Source organism: Pleurodeles waltl, chromosome 6, assembly GCF_031143425.1.
Source record: "Pleurodeles waltl isolate 20211129_DDA chromosome 6, aPleWal1.hap1.20221129, whole genome shotgun sequence".
Taxonomy (NCBI): Eukaryota; Metazoa; Chordata; class Amphibia; order Caudata; family Salamandridae; genus Pleurodeles; species Pleurodeles waltl.
In genome coordinates this window covers 1,074,858,223-1,074,881,503 of record NC_090445.1, presented here as the reverse complement: position 1 = coordinate 1,074,881,503, position 23,281 = coordinate 1,074,858,223, and the positions used below count along the sequence as shown (strand labels likewise).

Below are 23,281 nucleotides of genomic sequence, written 5' to 3'. Positions count from 1 at the left end.
GGGCAGGACAATCCGGGCAGGAAAAGAGTCATAAATTTAGGCGAAAGGGTAAGTGGTGGCTTGAAAGATAGTGAGTGAGAAATGTGTGAAAAGCAAGGGGAAGCAAGATGGATGGTACCCCTCAAAAGAAAAAAATATCACCGTTCATCAGGAGGAGGAAGATGGAAGCGATATGGAGAGCGGTACAGGGAATAAAAGAGAAGGGAAAATGGAGAGAGACAGAAGATGTTTTCAATGTTACAAAAAAACCCAGTAGAATTGAAAAATGCTTCTTAAACACGTGAATATCTCTGGATAGGATTCCATTCTATCCATTTTTAACTTGTCTGCACTGTTACTTGTTAGAACAACTAAACCAGATGAGTCCAACCCACACATCAAGAGTAGCCTGGCCAGAATTGCTGGGTAACTTCCACCCTGCCTGAAAACACAAGCCATTGCAGACACATTGTGGCCTTATTGAGGCTCATCAGAGAGGAGAAGCTTGACATCCTCCTCGCAATGAGCCAAGTGGTAGGAGCATAACTAAAAATATGTTCCATGCAGCACCTCACCCCAGCCACACTGCAACTCAGTTCAGCTCTATAAGTTTCTATAGCCATAGCTTTTTTGTGGCATCATGTGCACGCTTCAGTTTTAAAGAATAACCTTACATCCCACAAGAAAATTGGCAGCTTAAATTCTTCATTTGGAAATGAGTAATTTTTGTATCCATATGTCCTATGCTTTGCATGTGGGCACTACAATGTACTGCGTGCCTTTGAGGGAGGAGATGGTAAGTGTGATGGTCCTAGTTGCATATAGTCCCTGGGCCAGAGGGGCTCGCGGCAAGGTGAAGGGGCGGGGCGGCGCACAGGGGAGGGAGCAGGAGGGGTAATTAAAATTAAATTTAAATTTAAAAAAAAAACATACCTCCTCTGTCGCACGCCGCTCCTCTGTCCCTTGTTGACTGCAGGCACAGGCTCCTAGCTTGCCCTGCGGCCAATCGTGATGGTGCTCAAAGCAGCGTCAGGATTGGCTGGAAGCGCCCAGCCAGGGCGCTCCCAGGTAGACTCGTGCTCGTGCAGGCAACACGGTTGCTGGGCTGGAGAGAGCCTACAGTGCATGTGTGTTTGACCGGCCCGAGACGGCCGGCCTAACACACATGCACTTTGAGTGCTGAGCACTCCCCCTCACTACTCGTCACCCCCAATGCCCTGCCGCTTTTACCAAACAACAATAATAAACATAGTTTATTATCATTGTTTGATAAAAGTTTTGCAGCTGTTGCTGCTGGCGACGGCGGGCGACGATGCTCTGCCCCCATGGAGGAGCCGCCCTTGTCCCTGCGTGAAATTAGTAAATTTCTTCCAAGTGAAACAATGCGTAATTTACAAAACATATATATGTATTCTGTGAGATATGCAAAGATCGTTTTTTTTGCGTGAAATTTGTCCGCAATGTTAGCTTTTCATGCAAAAGTCATGAGCGAGACATGCTCAGTGCATTTCCTTACAGCTTCCAAAGGGACACATGCTGCCACGCATATGCTCAGTTCCAAAGTTCTCATAATATGTTTTCTGAATGACTCAGCCTTTTTCAAACGAAAATTATAGAAAAAGGCATAAGCAAGAGGCAACAAAAATTATGCGAAATACCCAGAACCCACGTACATGATTATGCTTGTGTAATAAGAACATCACCTCAGGCGGCGTCTTGAGTCTAAACCACAAAAGAAACCCCTGAATATGTGTACTATTTATGCGCTAATCATGGGGCCCAGAATCCAGCTGAGTTTTAGCATCTCTTTTCTACTTCGTGTTTGTTTTTTTCTGTTTCCCATTGTAAAGCCTCATCGAGATGAGTTTCCTCTCAGTACTCCTGTATCTGTCGCTGCTGACCATACAGTACTGGCACAGCAGGGGGGCAGCGCTTTTCTATGGGAGTCCTCTGCTTCCAGGTGGTACACGGACAGCGGAGGGGCTCTCCGATGCAGTATCCATAGGGAGGGCAAATAGCGTTCACTCTGGGTATGGCTGTAGTTAAATGTGCAGATAGTGTTGGCTACAACATCAGAACTCAGGATGCTAGTAACTTCTATGATATCACTCCCCCAACCCTTAGTGTCTGGTGCGGGAGTCCAGGAGTATAGGTGCGACTTGGCTTCGGGATCCGCGGCAAAAAACAATATAAAACAAGTGGGGAAAAACTGTCTGCCATAATAGCAACCTCCCCGAAAATCTCAGAAGAAAACTATTTAATTGATTCCCTAACTGCATGGAATAGCAACAAAGGAAATGTTTGGTCAGAATTTACTGGGAAACTTCCACTGAATTGACAACTCACTCCAAATTCTGGCCTTGTTCTTCTGTCAGGTTTTTTTTCATGAGCTCTCATGTGCTGTCTCCCATTCTGAGTGTGAGCATAGATCTCCATTTAACTCTACCATGTTGGTGCAGCAGTTCTCTATGTAGATTCCCATAGATGCTTCTGTGGTCGAGGCCTCTTCTATGGGACCCAACTGAGGTAATACATCATCCTTGTAGCACTCCTGCACTCATGTTTCTCTGCTTCCTTCATCCTATTCTGTCACTGACATTATTTATTTATTTACTAATTCATTGTCATTTATTAACTACAGCTCTCATTCTCTAGGGGTTTCATGACACTGTAGATGCTGACAGATGTCGAGGCAGCTAGACAGAGACACTACAGTGCTTAATTTGAGCCAGTATTTGCCGGTGTTCAGCACCTCCACTTAATTCTCAACACCATCAGCTATGACAGTCTACCTTGTGGTGGCGCTGTTTGTCTACTTTTGAGATTAGCATATCAGTAGTGTTTTTGACAATTAAATTCACACTCAAGATTAATACTATGAGCTTGTCCAGGCCATTCCCACAGTTTAGGGTGGTCTGAAATAGTGCAAAATGTTAGACTTGTAGCAGTGTGGTAGTAAGTTGTGTTGGTGCTGACATTTCACAGTGCTGGCATGGGCAGTGCGGTGGTGCACGCTGCACTGGTGTCCTGAGAAATACCCTGGGCTCTGGCACATACTTTTTACAAATGAAACACTGTATATATTTCTTGTTTTTAAGATATTTCTGATTTTCAAATGCTCGTGGTGGATGTGAAGATCAAAAGGATGTGCAAGGCCAGGGCCCAAAGCACTCTAAAATGTTTGTGTTGCCACCCTTGAACATTAAAGAGGGACTTCGAACAGCAGCAGGAGACTGGAGCTAAGAGAGTACTTAGGGCTGTATTTAGTCAAATTCTGATGCAAAAAAGGTAAATCAATGTCCATAAAAATTCTGTGCAAGATGTAGGATGTTTTTAAAAAAATCCTCTTGTGAACAGAGAGCCAATGCAACTGCTGGAGATGCTCTGATTTTGTATCGTATTTGCTGGGATGAAGCAAGGGCCTAGCCTTACATTTCTCGGTGTGCTAACCATGAACTCTGTCAGTCGACTCGTTTTACCTCAGAACTTCCTTTGATGCGCTGGAGCTTCCATTTTGTTCCTTCCCAAAAAGCCACAATTTAGCTTCTTCCAGAAGGAATAATCGCATGCTTCTGCTCTGTATCAATGTACACTTACACGACTATTTCCGTCTCAATTGAAAGTGCGGGTCCTGGGTCTCTCTCCATCTCGTGCCAACATGAACATGACCCATACTCTAACCACATGAAGGAATAAGCAACCAATTCTCCGTATGGCGAAGTGGACATAGTTGGAATTCCAAATGATGCAATGTTTTTGAATCTTTAGGGTGTACTAAGATTTTTAATGATGAATCAGAATAAACAAGAAAATTACAAAAAGAGAACACCAGGACTGTGTCGGTCTAACATTCGTACCTGAATTAATAAATGCCTCTCCAAAGGAGGATCAGGAGACTGTTAACTTCTAAATAATGCTTTTTAACTTTCTCTGTCCCATAGTTTCCCCACATATATCGTCAGGTGCCATTCCTTCCCATAAGCAAAGGTAAATATCGCACAAGTGGGCCAGGGTGGCAACTGCTACCCTCTGAAATATCTATTGGTGCCATCAGGTGACAAACCGGTACATTCTAGGCTGTAATTAGGAGTGGCCTGTAAATTCAGATGGGCCCAGTAATAGGAGTTACCCGACCCATCCGAACTATAAGTTTTTGATTTTTATCCAGAGATTTTGACTGTTGAAAGCAGTTGAAATCTGAATTGACGCTGACACACTAATCCCCACATATTATTGTCCAAAAATATGTAATCCCTTTTGTTTTCCTGTCCCTCGAATTACCAAGACTTTTGGTAACAGTAATTATAAGGATGAAAGATGACCGGAATTTTAGCAGGTCATTCCTATTGAGGGCACATGCTGCCTGTGCTCTTCTAAGAGTAGGAGGTACGCTTTGCCCTGTATTGCATGTTGCCCAGGAGACTGGAGTAAGGGTGGCCCTGCGCAAGTGTACTGCACAGGAAGTCCAGCTTACCTATGGATGCATAGAGCGGGATGTCTGTAATGTCTGCAGTCCAACTCCTTTTGTTAGCACTGAGATACCACGGTGGCCATATTGCTGTTGGTGACCAGACTGAGGGGATGCTCCATTGCCGCTCGGTCTCCCCGCCTACAGAATTGCACCCTCATTGAGGGACACACAAAGGGGTAAGACCTGTGTGAAGTGATCTAAATCGATGTAGCTGCAGCTGGCGGGAGAGAGCACACCAGGTTCCCGGGTCTAAAGACACTGTCCTGAGAATCCCAGTATCGGAATTGGTTCCACAATCAATGTAGATGGGGGAAAGTTACAAACCGAGGGAGGCCAGAGAAAGAAGAAAAATAGGGGGGAGAAGCCACAAAAGGAAATGGATCACCAAGAATTGCACAGCTATTATGAGTCAAAGAAGCAGATGATGCTAGAGTGAGAGGTTGGAAATAAATGGTCTAAAGTGTGGAACTGGAGGGTTACGGATCAAAGAATAAGGGAGACCTGAGCAAGAGATGAATGAGAAAGCTTCTGTTTATGGTTAGCTTTTTGTTTTGAATATCTGCAACTTCTCATGTCCTGTCCCTTTCCTGCAGCCCACAGGTGGCTTTACCAGGAGATCGGAGAAGACCACATGCTGCTCAAGTACCTTTCCTGGATTGTCTACCCGATTGCATTGAGCTCCTTTTCCACCGGCTTCGCACAAAGCATCACCCCACACTCCGGAGGTGAGGCACACGCACAAAAGATTGGGAGGTGAAATGGAAAAAGGGAACAAATACTTGACTTCTCCTAGCTGAAGGGCATCAGCCTGTTGGCTAATTGTAAGGTCTCCAAATAGCCAGCCTGCTTAGAAGGTTAGTGGGGGTATTACATATCGGACAAGTTGTGTTTCCAATCTAGCATGAGCAGATTCTACTTAAAGTTTGTGTGTTCACCTTGATAGGTGCAGATGCTTCACAAGATACCTGCTTCAACACTGAACATCCTCACTCTTGTCTATGGTTAACGGATCCCTAGCTTAGGGAAGGGCCCAATACTTTGCTTCCACTGATTCGTGTCACATTTCACCCCCCCCGCAAGCTGGAATCGGGAAGCTTAGAGATATTTTTTCTTTTCTTTTTTCACAGGCTCTGGCATTCCTGAGCTCAAGACTATCCTCACCGGGGTGATTCTAGAGGAATACCTGACCATTAAAAACTTTGGTGCCAAGGTTGTGGGGCTCACCTGCACCCTATCAGCTGGAAGTAGCATCTTTCTCGGCAAAGTGGTAAGGAGCTATTGAGGTGGCCATTCAGAGGAAGGCGGGACGGACCAGGGATAACCTGGTCGGTCTTATAGAAAAGGAAGAACTGGGAGGTGGTGGGTCACTACATTACACATTTCAAAACCATTATAATACAGATTGTGTAATAGGATATATTCAAACTGCATGGATTTCCTTAGCTCGGGCTTTGCCTGTGACATCCAGCAGCCCATAAGTGGTCCAGATGCTGTGGAAATCTTGTTTTGTGTAAATATTCTCTCAAATTCGGACCTTGGTTCATTACTGCACCAACTCAAAACAAGAAGAGTCTGACACATGTTCAGTTCCTCCACTGTGCGTTTTGGTCAATTGCTAACATGACACTTACAGCTACAGATCATTCAAATATGGGGGAAAAGGACACTACAAAATGTTCATACTAATACATTCACAATGCTTTCTCTTTTACGTTTATTCCTTTGACAGGTACTAATAAACCATTATAGTGGTTTGGATTAGAAAAGTAAACATGACTCTTCAACTGAGAGCACCTGCTTCCCTCCTGTTTCTGCTGATTTGTTTTGCTGGCCTTGGGACTTTGAGTACTGTACCACTTCTGACCAGTGCTAAAGTGCCTGCGCGTCTCCCCTAAAAATGGTTATATTGGGGTATACATAAATTAATATTTCATTTACTTGTAAGTCCCTTGTAAAGTGGTATTACATATACCAGGACCTGTAAATTAAATGCTACTATTGGGCCTGCAGCACTGCGTGTGCCACACAATCAAGTAGCCCTGTAAACATATCTGAGGCCTGCCACTGCAGAGCCTGTGTGTGCAGTTTTACTGCCACTTCGACTCAGCATTTAAAACATTTTGCCAAGCCTTAAACTCCCTTTTTATTACATATGTCACCCAGAAGGTAGTCCCTAGTTAGCCGATAGGGCAGAGTGCTATGTAACTAAAAGGTACAACATACACTTTTAAGTTTTACATGTCTTGATAATGAAAAACTCCCAAATTCATTTTTCACTACTGTGAGGCCTACTCCTCTCATAGGTTAACATTGGGAATTCATTATTACAATTTTAAGATGTAATTCCTGATTGCGAAGAGTAGCTGTGCCATGTTTCATTTCTTTGGAATGATAAATCTGCTTTACTGGTAAAGTCAGATTTAACATTACTATTTTAGAAATGCCACTTTCAGAAGGTGGACATTTCTCTGCTCTTACAGCTCTTCCTGCTTGCAGCCTGTCTCCAATATGCATCTGGGGTACACTTTGTGCATTCCCTCTTGACAGCCACAAACACAGGAAGGTTAGGTGTATCTGAGTGCCCATCTGCATTCATTTGCATTCTGATGGCTCTTCCTGGGCAGGAAGGATGGTAGAGGCCGACACAACTGAATAGACAGCGTTTGTCCCCACACAAAGGGCTGAATAGCCCCTACGGATAGTCTGAGGCCAGGGCTGAGGAAGAAAGGATACTTGTGCACTTCAAAGACCCTTCTTTGAAGCTACCCCACTTAAAAGGCACATCTGGGTGTAAGTACTGGTTCTGATGGATACAACTACCTGTGGATTCCTCACCTAATGAATACTCCCATGGCGCCAGCATTCAACGGAAATCTTCTTCCTAGCTTCTGCACGTCGACGAGGACGTCACATTTGCCCACGTGACGCCGTCTGACGTCATACAGGCAATAAGAGGTCCTCGCCGACGTGCCAACGTCAGTTCCCTTTTTTCCGTGCGTTCGAAACGGTTATCTTCGAGGGAGCTAATGTTGCTTTCGAAGTTACAGTGTTTTTTTCTGCTGCGTGATTTTTATCTGAGGTTACTATGTCTCAGAGGAAGTCTGGTTTCAAGCCCTGTCGGGAGTGTGGGGGCAAGATGTCCGTTACTGACCCACATTCGGACTGTTTATGGTGCTTAAGCTCCGACCACGACGTCGCAACATGTGATTCATGTCAACACTTGAATCCCAAGGCCCTAAAAGAGCGAGAGGCTAAACTCTTCATGGCGAAGCCGAAAAGGAAGGAGAAGAAGCATCATAGGAAGTCCTCCTCGCCGAAGTCTCATCGGCGTCATCGATACTCCCGGCGCCGTAGGGATTCACGGTGCCATTCCAGCAAAGAGAGGTCTCGATCGAGGTCGCCTTCGGCTCGGCGTCGTAAGACTTGGGAAGTCAGTCCCACAGTCACTCCACATCCATCGACGCCGTTGCCTTCTCCGGCTTCGCCGACTTCGCCTGGGCAGACGTCTTCAGTGGTTGAAGTGACGCAGCCTCAGGTTTTCTCTCCGGCGTCGCAGACGTCGAGGCTGGCGTCGGGGTCGCCTTCGATCCAGGCACCCCAGTATCCGGCTTTACCTGCCCCTGGAGCCGATAATACCGCATTTTTGAATGCGATGTATACCATCTTCCAGCAGATGGCTCCAGGAGGTGCTCCAGCCGGTCCTTCGAGGCCGTTGGCTTTCACCTTGGGTGCTCCGGCTCCGCTACGGCCAGCACCCTTCATGCCCTTTCTCCCCTTAGGGAATGTGGGCTCGGCGCCGGTGTCGGCTCCGGTGTCCGCTCCGGTGGCCCCAGAGGTTTCGGCCCCAGAGGTTTCCATCCCGTCGACTTCGTGGTTTCGACCAGTGACTCCGACAGGACCATCGGAGACTCCGAGACGCGCCTCTCTTCTTCCGGCTCCTACCTCGGTATCGAAGCTGCCTGTGGTGCCGGACATGGCGTTGGATGGATCCGGAGATCGGCGTCGATCCTCGACTTCGGCGGATACTATGTCGACGCCGCGTATTGAAGAGAGGCTACATTCTAGGAGGCTTACTCTCCGTCTCTTGGAGGAGCAGGAATACCAAAGGGTCTTGGAGGAAGGAGAGATTGAGGATTCTGGCGAGGGTCTTCATGGTCTGGATACAGCTAGTGGGCTGGATACTTCCCCTGAGTGGGACTTGTCATCTCCAGGGGAGTATACTGAGGAGGCAGCCACTTTTCACGCTGTAGTAAGGAAGGCAGCTAACTTTCTTGAAATGCCTTTGCTGGTAGCGTAGGCGAAACAGAATTTGTTGACTGAGGTCCTACATCAGGCCTCTACTGCAGCGGAGCCTCATTTACCATTCAACGAGGCTTTGCTTGATCCGGTGTTGGAGGTGTGGAAGAAGCCGGTATCGTCCTCGGCTGTTCATAGGGCTGTGGCCAGGAGGTATCGGGCTGCACCATCTGTCCCTGGCTTTCTGTCCAGACACCCTACGCCGGAGAGCTTGGTGGTCCAGGCCTCCTGTTCTTCTAGATCTGCGCCTGGATCTTTTCAGACGGTGCCGGGGGATAGAGACTCCAAGAAGTTGGACTCGCAATCCAAGAAAATATTCTGGTCCTGCAGCATGGCGTTGAAGTCCACCAACGCGACATGTATCTTGGGGAGGTACATCTATGCTCTTATGGACGAGATAACATCATCACATACGGAGCTTCCCCAAGGACTTTTGAATATCGTCTCGGATGCCCAGGCTGCTGCAACCCAGGTTATCCAATCTGGGTTGGATACGACTGACTCAGTGGCTAGGGCGATGGGCACGGCTGTGGTTGCGAGGAGACAGGCTTGGCTTCGCAACTCAGGGTTCTCTGCGGACGTGCAGTCGACCCTGTTGGACCTCCCGTTTGATGGGGACAAACTTTTTGGAGCCAAAGCGGATTCGGCCTTGGAAAGGTTTAAAGAAAGCAGGGCCACAGCCAAGTCATTAGGACTGCAAGCCGCTTCTTCTGCCTCCTCCAGATTTTTTAGGAGGTTTCGTGGATTTGGACGTGGCTCTTCCTCCTCTTCCTTTCGGGGGAGATTCCAGCAACCTGCCTCTTCTCTCACCTTTAGATCAATTATAGGGAGGGGTAGGGCCCGCACCAGGGGAGCCTCTCAGCAGCACTCTGCCTCTTCCTCGTCCTCTGGAGGGGTGCACCAGGGGAAGCAGCCTTAGGCTTCCACTAATTCCCACTCACTCCTCTCCTGTAGGGGGAAGGTTACTGCATTTTCTTCACAAGTAGGAGGCTATTACATCAGACACTTGGGTTATCAGCATTGTGGAAAAAGGCTACACCCTTCCCTTTCGAGAGTTTCCACCCCCATCCCGCCCCGCCCATCTTATTGTTCAAAAGAACACCTCCTGTTGTTAGAACAGGAGGTTCAAGTCCTCCTTTTAAAGGGCGCGGTGGAGTTGGTTCCAGAGCAGGAAAGGGGTCGAGGTTGTTACTCGAGGTACTTCCTGATTCCCAAGAAGGATGGTCGGTTGAGACCGATCCTGGACCTGAGGATTTTGAATTGGTTCCTCAAACAGGAAAAGTTCAAGATGCTGACCCTAGCTCAGGTGCTTTTGGCGTTGAACAATGGAGATTGGATGGTGTCTGTCGACTTGCAGGATGCTTATTTTCATATCCCGATACTCAAGTCGCACAGGAAGTATCTCCGGTTTGTGGTGGGGTCGCAGCACTATCAGTTTGCGGTCCTCCCGTTCGGTCTTACTTCGGCTCCCCGAGTCTTCACGAAGGTGATGTCAGTGGTTGCGGCAGAGCTCAGAAGGAAGGGGATAGCAGTATTCCCTTACTTGGACGACTGGTTGATCAAAGCCAAGTCCCCGGAGGTTGTGTTGCATCATCTGCAGTCAACAACCCAGTTGTTGTTCGACTTGGGCTTTTTGGTGAACGTGCCCAAATCTCACCTAGAGCCCTCTCAACGCCTCCTGTTCATAGGGGCAGTACTGGATACAACATTGGATCGAGCCTTTCCTCCGCCTCAGCGGATTCAAGATATTCAGGAGTTGGTTCCAATGTTTCGAAATGGAGCGGTCGTTCCAGTCCTCAAGGTCCTTCGTCTGCTCGGTCTGTTTGCCTCCTGCATACTGTTGGTCACGCATGCTCGCGGGCACATGAGGGCTCTTCAGTGGTGCCTCCGAAGGCAGTGGTCTCAACACAAAGGAGATCTCGAAGGTTCTGTCAAGATCTCCAGAGACACTGCTGCGGACTGGAAGTGGTGGATTGCGGGCAACAACCTTTCACAAGGAAAGCCGTTCACGCAGTCACCACCAGTGACCACAGTCATAACGGATGCTTCCACCCTAGGGTGGGGAGCTCATCTGGGGGATCTGGAGATCAAAGGGCTTTGGGCTCCAGAGGAACAGATTTTTCATATCAATCTGTTGGAGTTGCGGGCTGTACGTCTGGCTCTCAAGGCCTTCCTCCCATCCCTTCGCGGTCAGTCGGTTCAGGTCCTGACAGACAATACTACCGCGATGTGGTATATAAACAAACAGGGAGGAGTGGGGTCGTACCTTCTCTGCAGAGAAGCTCTTCGGCTATGGTCCTGGGCAAAGGACCATCAGATTTGCTTGGTAGCAAATCATCTGGCCGGAGTCTTGAATGTACGTGCGGATGGTCTCAGTCGCCATTTCTCGGCCGACCACGAGTGGCGTCTCCATCCAGATCAAGTCTGTCTAATCTTCCAGTTGTGGGGGGTTCCTCGGATAGATCTGTTTGCCACCCGGGAGAACTCGCACTGTCCGTTATACTGCAGCCTCCAGTATCCGGTGCAGGGGGCTTTGGGGGACGCGTTTCAGAGAACCTGGTGCGACCAGTTGCTTTACGCGTTTCCCCCCATACCCTTGATTCCTCAAGTGTTGAGGAAAATTCGCCAAGACCGGGCGCAAGTAATCTTAATAGCTCCGGATTGGCCAAGGAGGGTGTGGTACTCCGACCTTCTCCAACTCCCACTGTGCCCTCCGCTCTGTCTCCCTCTCAGGGCAGACCTCCTCTCGCAGTCGCAGGGGCAGGTTTTTCACCCCAACCTCCAGAGCCTGCACCTTCATGCCTGGAGATTGAACGGGGCAACCTGAGTTCCTTCTCTCTCCCACCTGATGTAGTGGATGTTATCTTAGCGGCCAGGCGACACTCCACTAAAACTATCTACGCTAATAGGTGGTCCAAATTTGTGGTATGGTGTGGAGAGAGACAGATTGATCCCTTACGTGCTCATTTGTCAGATGTTTTATCTTTTGCTTTGTCTTTAGCGCAGAAGGGTTGTGCAGTGGCTACTATTAAAGGTTACTTGTCTGCCTTGTCAGGCTTCATTTGTCTTCCAGACCAACCATCGTTATTTAAATCTCCTATAGTTCTTAGGTTCTTGAAGGGCCTTATGAATAAATACCCTCCTAAACCTTTTGTTATGCCTCAATGGGACTTGTCCTTGGTCCTGACTTTCCTTATGGGGTCCCCTTTTGAGCCTATGCATTCTTGCCCTTTAAGGTTCTTAGTTATTAAAACAGTCTTCCTGGTGGCCATAACATCTGCAAGGAGAGTGAGTGAGTTACAGGCTTTATCGGTTAAACCCCCTTATACAACTTTTTATGGGGACAAGGTAGTGTTGAGGACCAAGGCTGCTTTCCTTCCGAAGGTTGTTTCACCTTTCCATTTGGCCCAGACAATTACTCTGTCCACGTTCTATCCTCCGCCTCATCCTTCAAAAGAAGAAGAGAGACTTAATCGCTTGGACCCAAAGAGGGCGTTAAGCTTCTTCATTGACAGAACGAAGGATTTCAGGCTGGATGATCAGCTTTTCATCGGATACGTGGGCAAGAGGAGAGGAAAGGCAGTCCACAAGAGAACACTCTCCAGGTGGGTTGTTCTTTGCATTCAAATTTGTTACTCTTTAGCAAAGAAGGATCCTCCTGATGGTATTAGAGCTCATTCCACCAGGGCTAAGTCGGCCACTTCGGCCTTGGCTAGGGGTGTTCCTGTGGTCGACATCTGCAAGACCGCAACTTGGTCGTCCCTTCACACTTTTGCGAAGCATTACTGCTTGGACTCTGAGGTCAGAAGGGACGGCCATTTTGCACGGTCAGTGCTGCAGGATTTCTTGGTTTGACCATACAGGCACCCACCACCGAGTGCGGTACTGCTTTGGGACTCTATTCATTAGGTGAGGAATCCACAGGTAGTTGTATCCATCAGAAGAACGAGTTACTTACCTTCGGTAACAACTTTTCTGCTGGATACATTAGCTACCTGTGGATTCCTCACGGTCCCACCCGCCTCCCCGTTGCCTGTCTGGTCTCACCAAGTAATCCTTGAGTGTGCTCCTCTTGGTCTTGAGGACTGCAATAGATTATGTATATATGGATATTTGTATATATATATTTATTTGTGTATATACATGTTTAGTGTATATATGTATTGATCTTTAAAAAAAAAAAAAAAAAAGAAGGTTATATTAAATCTATAGCCATTTTCTTGCAATGATGTGTAGTTTACAATGTTATGAGATATTGCCTTTATCTTTCATTGCACTGGATTATTGTTCTCAGGCACGTAAAAAAGTGTTGGTACTGACGTCGGCACGTCGGCGAGGACCTCTTATTGCCTGTATGACGTCAGACGGCGTCGCGTGGGCAAATGTGACGTCCTCGTCGACGTGCAGAAGCTAGGAAGAATATTTCCGTCGAATGCTGGCGCCATGGGAGTATTCATTAGGTGAGGAATCCACAGGTAGCTAATGTATCCACCAGAAAAGTCGTTACCGAAGGTAAGTAACTCGTTCGTCTCTGACCCTACCAAATCAGACACATCTGGACCTGCAACTGGACTTTGTCAGAAGCACAGCACTGCTGTGCTGCATCAAAGACTGCTACTCTCCTGGACTGCTGACCTGGAAGGACTGCTTTTCTGTCAGGCTGTCCTGCTGCCTGCTGCTCTCTGACCCTGCTGAGGGAGAGCTGGACTGTACCACTTTACCACCACAACCGTCTTCAAAGCCTTCAGGGAGCTACATCAGTCAGGTTTGTGTTCTATTTTGGGCCATGGAAACATTTGGAAGACACATAAATAGGACTTTCATTTTCCTTATCATCAGAACAACAACACATTTTCAGGCTCAACCAGGAAATCAGGCGAACCTCGCAAGGTGCCACAGTCAACCTATTACTGGAAATGGAGAGAGAGCTTCTTCTGTTTCATAACTGCTAAATTGAAAGCCTGGAAATAGTTCAGTTGGCCCATGTCACTGAGGACTTCTCCCATTTCTAAACAGAAAGTAAGAAACTTGGGTGCAATATTCAATTATATGTTTGCCTCTGACTGAATTCCAAAGGCTTCAAGGCTTCCCTCAAAATGGAAAAAATAACCAAATAAAGATAGCAATGAATTGTCTTCACTGGCTCCCAGTGTCATCCATTGTTGATCAAATTCAAAGTCCTATGAACATACCTATGGTATTTTAGAACAACGTCCGCAGCAGTTTGCAGAGATTGACCATTTAATACATCCCACACACGTCTTACCACACAACCATGCCCTACACCATTTGTCAAAAAATAAAATATAAACAACAAAAGCATGAGATAAAAACCTGTTACACAGAGCCATAGCTGTGAAATGGATACAACCTACTCTTGAGGCACATAACAAACAGTTGCATCCTCAAGATGCTTTTGAAGATAAAGATTTGAAGGGAGCATTAAACTTACCTAGATAATGTGACATGGTAAAAGAGTAAGGTCATCAGAGCCAGACTCTACCCACAGTTTGTGTTTGCGCTCCTCCCCTTGCTTTTACTACTGAGCCCATGGTCATTGATTCACTAAAATCCCAGGGATAATGAAAGTGACATCATGCACACTTTGGACTTAGTGACATCACAGGAAATGACATCATGTGATCATGTGACCTTTGACTTTGGATCTTCCCAGGACGTGATGTTGCGTGACGTTAACCCTGATGACATCACAATAAATGTAACTTCTGAAATTCCATAATAACTACATTATTCATATAACAATACAACACTGACACATCTGTTTTATATGTCATCTATGCCCTACACCATTTGTCACAAAATAAAATACAAACAAAAGCATGAGTTAAAAACCTGTAACACAGAGCCAATGCTGTGAAATGGATACAACCTACTCTTGAGGCACATAACAAACAGTTGCATCCTCAAGATGCTTTTGAAGACTAAACATTTGAAGGGAGCATGAAACTTACCTAGATAGTGTGACATGGTAAAAGAGTAAGGTCGTCAGAGCCAGACTCTACCCACAGTTTGTGTTTGCGCTCCTCCCCTTGCTTTTACTACTGAGCCCATGGTCATTGATTCACCAAAACTCCAGGGATAATGAAAGTGACATCATGCACGCTTTGGACTTAGTGACATCGCAGGAAATGACATCATGTGATCATGTGTCCTTTGACTTTGGATATTCCCAGGACGTGATGTTGCGTGACGTTAACCCCGATGACATCACAATAAATGTAACTGCTGAAATTCCATAATAACTACATTATTCATATAACAATACAACACTGACACATCTGTTTTATATGTCATCTATATTAAAGTGTCAACATGATATGTCAAGGTAGCATTTACTTGATTTACGAGTGCTGAACAATGCAAACACTCACCCCCAATCACAGATCTGGGTTTAATCCATAGTTCTTTTGCTCACCATGCCACCCCAGTTTGGAACCAGCCATATGCAAATCAGTCTTGACCCTGTCCCTCATGGGAACAGTCCAGCCCGAACTGCCAAGCCAAATCCTCACTGGATCAGAAACAAGCACCCTGGGACCAGTTTCAGGGCTTCACCCTTCATCAGCCAGGCTCGCTTGAATCCAGTGGCACAGTGAGCAAGGGACCCACGTCTGGGCATACCCTTCCCACTTGGGGCAACTTTAGCAACACAAAAGGATGATGGACGGAGTGCTGAACAATGCAAACACTCACCCCCAGTCACAGATCTGGGTTTAATTCATTGTTCTTTTGCTCACCATGACACCCCAGTTTGGACCCAGACATATGCAAATCAGTCTTGACCCTGCCACTCATAGGAACAGTTCAGCCCGAACTGCCAAGCCTGGTCCTCACTGGACCGGAAATAAGCATCCTGGGACCGGTTTCAGGATTTCGCCCTTCATCAGCCAGGCTAGCTTGAATCCAGTGGCACGGCATGGTGAGCAAAAAAACTGATGGATTAAACCCAGATCTGTGACTGGGGGTGAATGTTTGATTTGGTCTACATTCCGTCCATCAACTGTTCTTTTTGCATTTAAAACATTTACTCCAATAGTGCATTTTAAAGCACATACATTTTCACATACATTTTCACATAATATTTTCACATAAATGTGCTAAAAAAACCCAGGCTCTGAAAAGACACTCATGAAATATTCAGATCCTTTCAAGATGTGCCAAGCTAATGAATCCTGACAGTCCCCATCAGATGACCCCATTTTGTTTTTAAAATGTTCTGTGGGTGCCCACATATGTCAAAAATGTCCTCTATTGCTAAGGCCAGATTTTTGTCATGGTTGTCCCTTTTGCTCAATCATTGCATACAATATGTCACTATCAGAAGTTTGCCAGTGCCACAGTCATGTATAAAGGTTGACCCTTTTGCTCAATCATTGCATACAATATGTCACTATCAGAAGTTTGCCAGTACCATAGTCATGTATAAAGGTTGACCCTTTTGCTCAATCATTGCATACAATATGTCACTATCAGAATTTTGCCAATACCACAGTCATGAATAAAGGGTGACCCTTCTGTCAAAAGTTACATATAGTGTGTAAGGGACAGTGTTTTGTCATGGATACTCCCCTGTCATATGTCACAGTTATCCTCCATTAGTCTAAGAATCTTTTCCAAGGTACCGCCCATATGCCGGCGTAAGCTTTTTGCCACAGGTACCACCTACGCCAAGATTTTTCCCAATATGCCAGTTCCAGCATTTTTCCACAAGTGCCCCATGAAAAGATTTACCTCCAATATGCTAGCGAAAGTATTTTTCTGTGGTTGTTCCATACACATGTATTCCCTCTAGCGTGCTACTGCCACATTTTGCCATCGGTGCCTCTATAAACGACATTCACTTGTTCACACTCACTTCCATTCACTCAACCATTTGCACTCATTTGAAGTCATTCACTTTCACTCAGTCTATTGCACTCACTCCTTCTCTGACTCACGCATTAGCACTCTCTTGCTCACTCTTACTCTGACTCACTTATTCTTGCTTTCTCCCTTACCTTCAACCACAGATGAACCCCCCCCGCACACACCCACACACACGCTCACATATCCACGCTCTCTCACCCAAACTCTCACCTACATGCATGCACACAACATATATTTAAAAGCATTTTATTTTACTTACCTATGATGCCACTAATGGTGAATGGAAGAGTATTATTCACTATTAATATAATAAAAAGTGAGATGAAAAGACGGAGATTGCAGCCCGGCACGGATAATGTGAGCCACTGCTTTGTTCTAGTCATTGATTTTGCCACCTCTGTCGCCAATGGTCGCAAAGGCAGTGCCAGGGGTCACAGGAGGCAAGGCAGGGGTTGCAGCGACCCCTAGCGGCCCCTAAATGACGTCCATGACTGAGCCGCTTCCTGAGAATCACCTCATCAATAAAGGAACCGAACAGAGACGCCTTAAAAACAATTTCGGCTACTCACACCTACGCATTTAGGGGGTCATTCTGACACTGGCGGTCTTGGACCGCCAGGGCGCAGAATGACGGAAGCACCGCCAACAGGCTGGCGGTGCTTCCAAGCCCATTCTGACTGCGGCGGTAAAGCCGCGGTCGGAAAACCGGGGCCGGCGGTTTCCCGCCGTTTTTGCCCCAGCTGGGCGAATCCGCAAGGGCAGCGCTGCAAGCAGCGCTGCCCTGGGGATTCTGACCCCCTTACCGCCAGCCTGTTTCTGGGTGTCTTGGGGCACCTGGGGGCCCCTGCAGCCCCAGGCCAGCTTTTCACTGTCTGCCTAGCAGACAGTGAAAAGCGCGACGGGTGCAACTGCACCCGTCGCACGGCCGCAACACCGCCGGCTCCATTCGGAGCCGGCTTCTGTGTTGCGGCCTCATTCCCACTGGGCCGGCGGGCGCTAACTTGGTTAGCGCTCGCCGGCCCAGCGGGAATGTTGGAATGCCGGCAGCGGTCTTTTGGCGGCATGGCGGCCGATTGGCGGTTCCCGCCTGGCGGGCGGCGGTTGACCGCCTTAGTCTTTTTATTTTCTCTTAGTATACATTCCATTTACTCCAAGTAAACACGGATGCTTGTTTATGTTCCGATGTTACAATGCTCAAATCTGGTGGCACAAGTACATATGTTAACGTTAATAATCACCTATACCTCACACTACTGGACGTCACCATGCATTTTTATTGAGAAGAGTTACATTATTTGCTCAAGGGAATGTCGTTAGTTACTTTCGTGTGTGTTGCACCTTTTGCAAAAATTAACTTCCATTATTTTTTTGTCTTTTAACAGATATTTAATAATATGTGTTACATGCTAAAGCAGATGTCGGCAAATTGTAGCCTTCTATTGAAGTTAGTGTTACCCTTTTATCAATCTCAGAAGGATGAGAGGCTGCAGTTATTCAAACCTGTGCCCTGCAGGTTACATGTAGGTGGATGCCTTCAAATGACAGACTGCCCCCCCCCCCCCCCCCCGATACGCCTGCATACCATGTAACTCAAATAGAATGATTGCTGTAGAGCATTCTTCATAGCCAAGTGCCAGGATCAACATTTATTTTTCGTTTTACATTAAATATGGGTTTTCTATAGTTCCACGAGTTTTGATGGGCTCCACAGCACTAAATAAAAAAAATAAAAAAAACAGTATTACGATTTTAAGTTCAAACTCGTTTTAGTTTATTGATTTCTTAGGATGGATAAATAATTTGCTTATTCTGCCGCGTAGTTGTTTTTGTCTGTTAATTAGACTGTGATGGGAGGTTTTTTGTAGTCGTGGCGTTGCAGGATCTCGCTGCTTTTTTTTTTAGATTTGGGGGAGGGTTGCGATAACTGCAGTTTTTACCTGTGCTGACGTGACACCTATAGCCACACATTTTGAAGCGCATTCGTCATTGCTGGGTATCATGCCAGTGATCAGGCAGAGAGCAGTGGAAGGGAAATGGAAAGCTTTGAATAAATGTTGGAGGTTTTCCCAGCTGTATAGTGCCTTCGGCAGTTCTGCAGGATCCCTCGGATGAGCCCGACCTACCAGGCCCCTGTTGGAACCAACCCAGACAGTGAGTCAGCGGAGCATTGAGAGATGAGGGCTGATTGGCATCCGGGATGCTCGTGTGAAGGCTTCATATCACGAGGTGTCGAGAGATGTTGTCCTGGTAGACTTTGAATATCCAGTCCTATCTGTATGTTTTTAAGGCGTCTGCCGCTGTCACTCACTGAAATGCAATTTTCTACACTAGTTAGGAGCGTCAAGGGGGCAGAGTCATTGGCAGTCCACGTCTGGGCTACAAGGACCAATGCATTCTTCTTAGAAATGGTTGCTCCAAAGAAACTGACATATAGTCAGGGCCACTGGAATTATGTGATGAGGCAACTTGGCGTTTACTGCATTATTATGGTCTTGATACATTTGTCCCATAATCCATCATTTGAGAATTTATAAAAAGTGTTCCTAGGTCCAAAATATAGTTCCGTGGAATGCCAGACCATTTGCAAAGTCTGACTGGTGACAATTCAGGTGCCGACTGCTGTGTTCAGGTGGTAAACTAGTACTAATGTGGTGCAACTTTGCCAGGGCATTAATAGGTGTTGAAATGACAAAATAGAAAGGGAATTCTGCCACATAACTTGCTGATCTGCCGCATTTTATTGGTTATACGCTTATGGCGTTGAAAAACTCTGCTGAAGTTTGTCACCTCACTTAACACAAATGTTCAGATCCGGTGTAATCAAACTTCACCTATTTCTGGTGTACCAGAGATGTCAGCAGGAGTATATAAACCTTAAGATGGTGTGTACAGAACAACATTGCATATATTGATACTGGTTGAAAACGACTTACTAAAACCAGATTTGCAATAGGTAGTAAAGAGCAACATCCAACTGGAACAGGGTGGAACAGGGAGATACAGTAATCAGTGCTTAGTTTGTGGCAGCAGCAGGTGGGGATTTATTTTTCATCGTCAGTTGTTGAACCAGGTATTAGCTAAACCAAGCATTCAGCAGCCCCATAGGCGGGATCCTAACAAAAACATTGAGCCTTTCTTCTTTTCACCAAATAAGCACTGTAGCCACACTCAGATGATGATGGTCATATTGCAAGTTGAGAATAGAACCCAGGTTGCTAGATTTCAAGGGAGCAATGAGTACATTTGAATATGGTATAAAATACAAGCTTTTACTTGAATTGGGAGGTAGGTTGCCTGATACCTCTTCTTGCACTCCACTCTGGAACCTTAGAGAAGAAGTGCCATCTCGTATTCCAAAGAAGGTTTTTTTAAAATAAATTTATTATGCAGTCGCTAATAAATAGCTCTGAAAGTCAGGCCTGCCTTGTTGAAGGGGGGCTGCTGGTATGTATGAACAGATAAACACAAGGCTCTAAGCCTATTTCCTAACCCCTGGAATAAAATATCAAATTACAAGAAGACAGTGTCGGCTCCTCTGCTATGGCGGGGGAGCATCGCCCCGCCAGCAGCAGCAGCCGCAAACCTTTAATAACGAAAGGGGTGGGGCAATGGGGATGATGGGAACGAGGAGGGGTGCACTGTGCACTCCCCCTCAGTGTGCATGTATGTTTGGGAGGCCATCTCGGGCCGGCCAAATACACATGTGCACTGAGCTCTTTCCAGCTGGGCTGGCGAGAGCAGGCACAGGCTCTCAGTCTGCCTGGGAGTGCCCTGGCTGGGCGCTCCAGACAAGCCTAATGCTGCTCTGAGCAGCGTCAGGATTGGCCTCAGGACAGGCTGGGAGCCTGTGCGGCTTGCTGAGGAGGCAGAGGAGCGGCGACACGGCGGGCAGGTATGTTTTTTTTTCTATTTGAATAATATTAATATTCTCCCTATCCCCCTGGGTATCAGTCACTCCCTTTGTTTAGCCTGCACTGTGTTGTGTAGGAGTGGGAGGGATTGGTCAAAATTAATGTGTCAAAGGTGATGGTGGCCATGCAACTTCCCAGAATGCTGCTTCCCCCTTTCTCAACCCCCTAATACCCACCACCACTGATGAGGAAATATTAACCAAAGACGCAGAAAGGTCCAACTCTGAACTCCATGTCCATGTCTGAAAATGGTAAACATGAAATGTACTCCTGGAGCCCACAAATCTCTACAGCTGTGAACCCCTAACACCTAAGATGTTATATATTCCGGGTTGATTGCACCACACTTGGGCACAGTCCATTTGGCCCTCAGCACGGAATGCAGGTCTGAGGCATGAATAACTGCAGGAACCAGATTTCGGCCTGTTCCCACACAGTGTCACCACTGAATGCCCATTCACTGATGTCACCTCTTCTGTTTCTTTGACCTAATGTCCCACTTCCTTCCACCCATCCCTTAGCAGTGTTGTGCAGCTGTTCCCGTAACAATACAAGAAGAGAATCATAGAGCAATGTTTATGGCTAGAATCCTACAAGCTCTCTAAAAGTAGGGACGACATTCACATAGGTTTTGCTATGTATGTGTGACTTAGTCTTGTAATACTCATGTCTTACTACTGGATTCTAGGAGTAAGCAAGGGGTATTGCTGCCTTAATTTTGTAACTCAGGAGTAAGTTGAAGTAGTAAAAGTGTTAGTCAAAGTAATCTGTTTGATCCCACAACAGTGGGACGAGTAGGGAAGGAACTTGTGTGTGGGTGCTTGTTTGTCATTGTTCTTGTGCTATTGATTGAACTTCAGTTTAAATGCTGGCTATGCGTGTGTTTCTGCCAACTTCTTTTGGATCCTAGTTTCCTATTTGCATTCTCTTTTTAGGTTGAGCATAAGCATACAACCTCATGTGTACTTTAGTATACTTACCTTGTGGGCTTAAAGCCACCCCACTGCTTTTCATTTGCAGTGGCAGGTCTTCTATTGGGGCATCGGGGCTTTGCCCCCTTATATTTATTGCCCCCCTAGTATCCTCCTTAGCCCCCGTTTAAAATACAAAGATTTAAGTTCTAGTTGTTGTTTTTTTCTAGCCACAGGCTCAGCTTTGCTTTTGTTACAGCCCTGGGCTGAGTTGCGTAGAGGGAGGTGCACAGGTGGAGCTTAGAAATAATTGACAGCAGTCAGCTGTAGGCATCGCACTTTGAAGTGCGCATGTCGGTTCGGCCAGTTGCTGTTCTGCAACTTGCCTGACATGCGCTCTACAGGCCTCTCAGTACCTGTGCAATTGCTGAGCCAGAGAGTTCACTGCCGCAACCACTTGTACTCCTTAAGTGCGCTGGCTTCACCTGCCCGAGCGAATCCTGGCATTGCTCTCATGTTGTGTTTTGGGAATACAGCATGGGAACAGTGTCTGGATTGGCTCAGACACGTGATTAGGGCTCTGGCTCAGTGGGTCTGTACATATGGCAGCGCAGGGTGGGAGTTTTAGGACTAAGAAAAAATGGCCAATCACTGCATGGCTTTATTATGAAGCCATGTAATGATGGGCCATTTCTGTTCCTTGTTCTCTGCTACCCTCTTTGTGTGCACACCTGTAACAGCATTGTGCACGAGGGCGTGGTGGAGGCGAGTCATAAAACTCCTGAGCTCCAGACCTCGCATTCCGAAAGACAGTGGTTGACTAAGGTAAAATAACTGTGTGGATTCTGTGAAAAAGAGTTAACTATATTATGCTGTGGCCAGAGCTGAAATGTGTGGCATATTAGGCATTTATTGTTTGACTGCTCTGTATTGTAAGCAGTGCATGTTTTTCTTCCGCTGAGGAAGTCTGCCATCAGTCAGAAGATTAAAGCAATGGAGTTTGGATTTAAAGCGTCGTGGCTGTGTTTATACATTTTGCTAGTATGTGAAGGCGAAGCCAGCCAGAAAACAAGGTGTATATCTGGACTCACACCTGTGAAACATAATAATTTGTAGCCTGTAATTTATGGTAGTTTGCATTTGGAAAAAGTGACTTCTAATAATCCGTTGAATGTATTAAGGTTGTTTCTGTCCATGTCTGACACAATGACCCAGAGGACAGCTCGGGGTGAGTAGTTGCGGGTGAGTAGTTGCTCTTTACAAATACTGATTGATTGATTGATTGAATACAAAGGTAATTCATCACAGACAAGGCAAGTAAAGCAACCATAAGTGATCGGTGCTACACTGGTATTAAAAAATGAGCTGTGACTCAAACTACTCTGCATGCTTTGAAGCCAACACACATAAATAAAATAAATATAATTGGTTTCAAGGCTCTGTGCTACTCACATCAGTAATGATCAGACAGACTGCGTGGCATACGGGTATTGTGACACTTGGCAAATGAAACTGTATAATTAATAATTGTACTTTGTGGAATGTTAATTGTGAAAATGTGCTTAAGTGAACTTATGATGAATTGTTTAACAGCCAAGAAGCTTTTCTGATACCTTGTGTTCTCAATATTACTTGCTGCGTCAGCAGTAGTCACACGAGTTACAAAATGGCGGCTCAGCCGGGCCGGCAGACACACTGACATATCATGAAGAGATTAATGTTTATGTTTAATTTCAGATTCTTCTTCATTAAAAAAATATTACTCACCTTGCAAAGCATGCCTGTCAATGAGACAGGATAATTTTGTCCTGCTTTGATTTATTCGC

The 23,281-nt window shown here is 46.3% G+C and overlaps 1 protein-coding gene across 1 annotated transcript in view; it reads left to right on the top strand.

Moving 5' to 3' along the window:
* LOC138300562 (chloride channel protein ClC-Kb-like) overlaps positions 1-23,281 on the top strand; it is a 198,584-nt gene that overhangs the window by 49,004 nt on the left and 126,299 nt on the right. The window contains exons 4-5 of the mRNA XM_069240102.1: positions 5,044-5,175; positions 5,578-5,717. Of these exons, the coding sequence (XP_069096203.1) occupies positions 5,044-5,175; positions 5,578-5,717 (272 nt within the window). The remainder of the gene's footprint in view (positions 1-5,043; positions 5,176-5,577; positions 5,718-23,281) is intronic.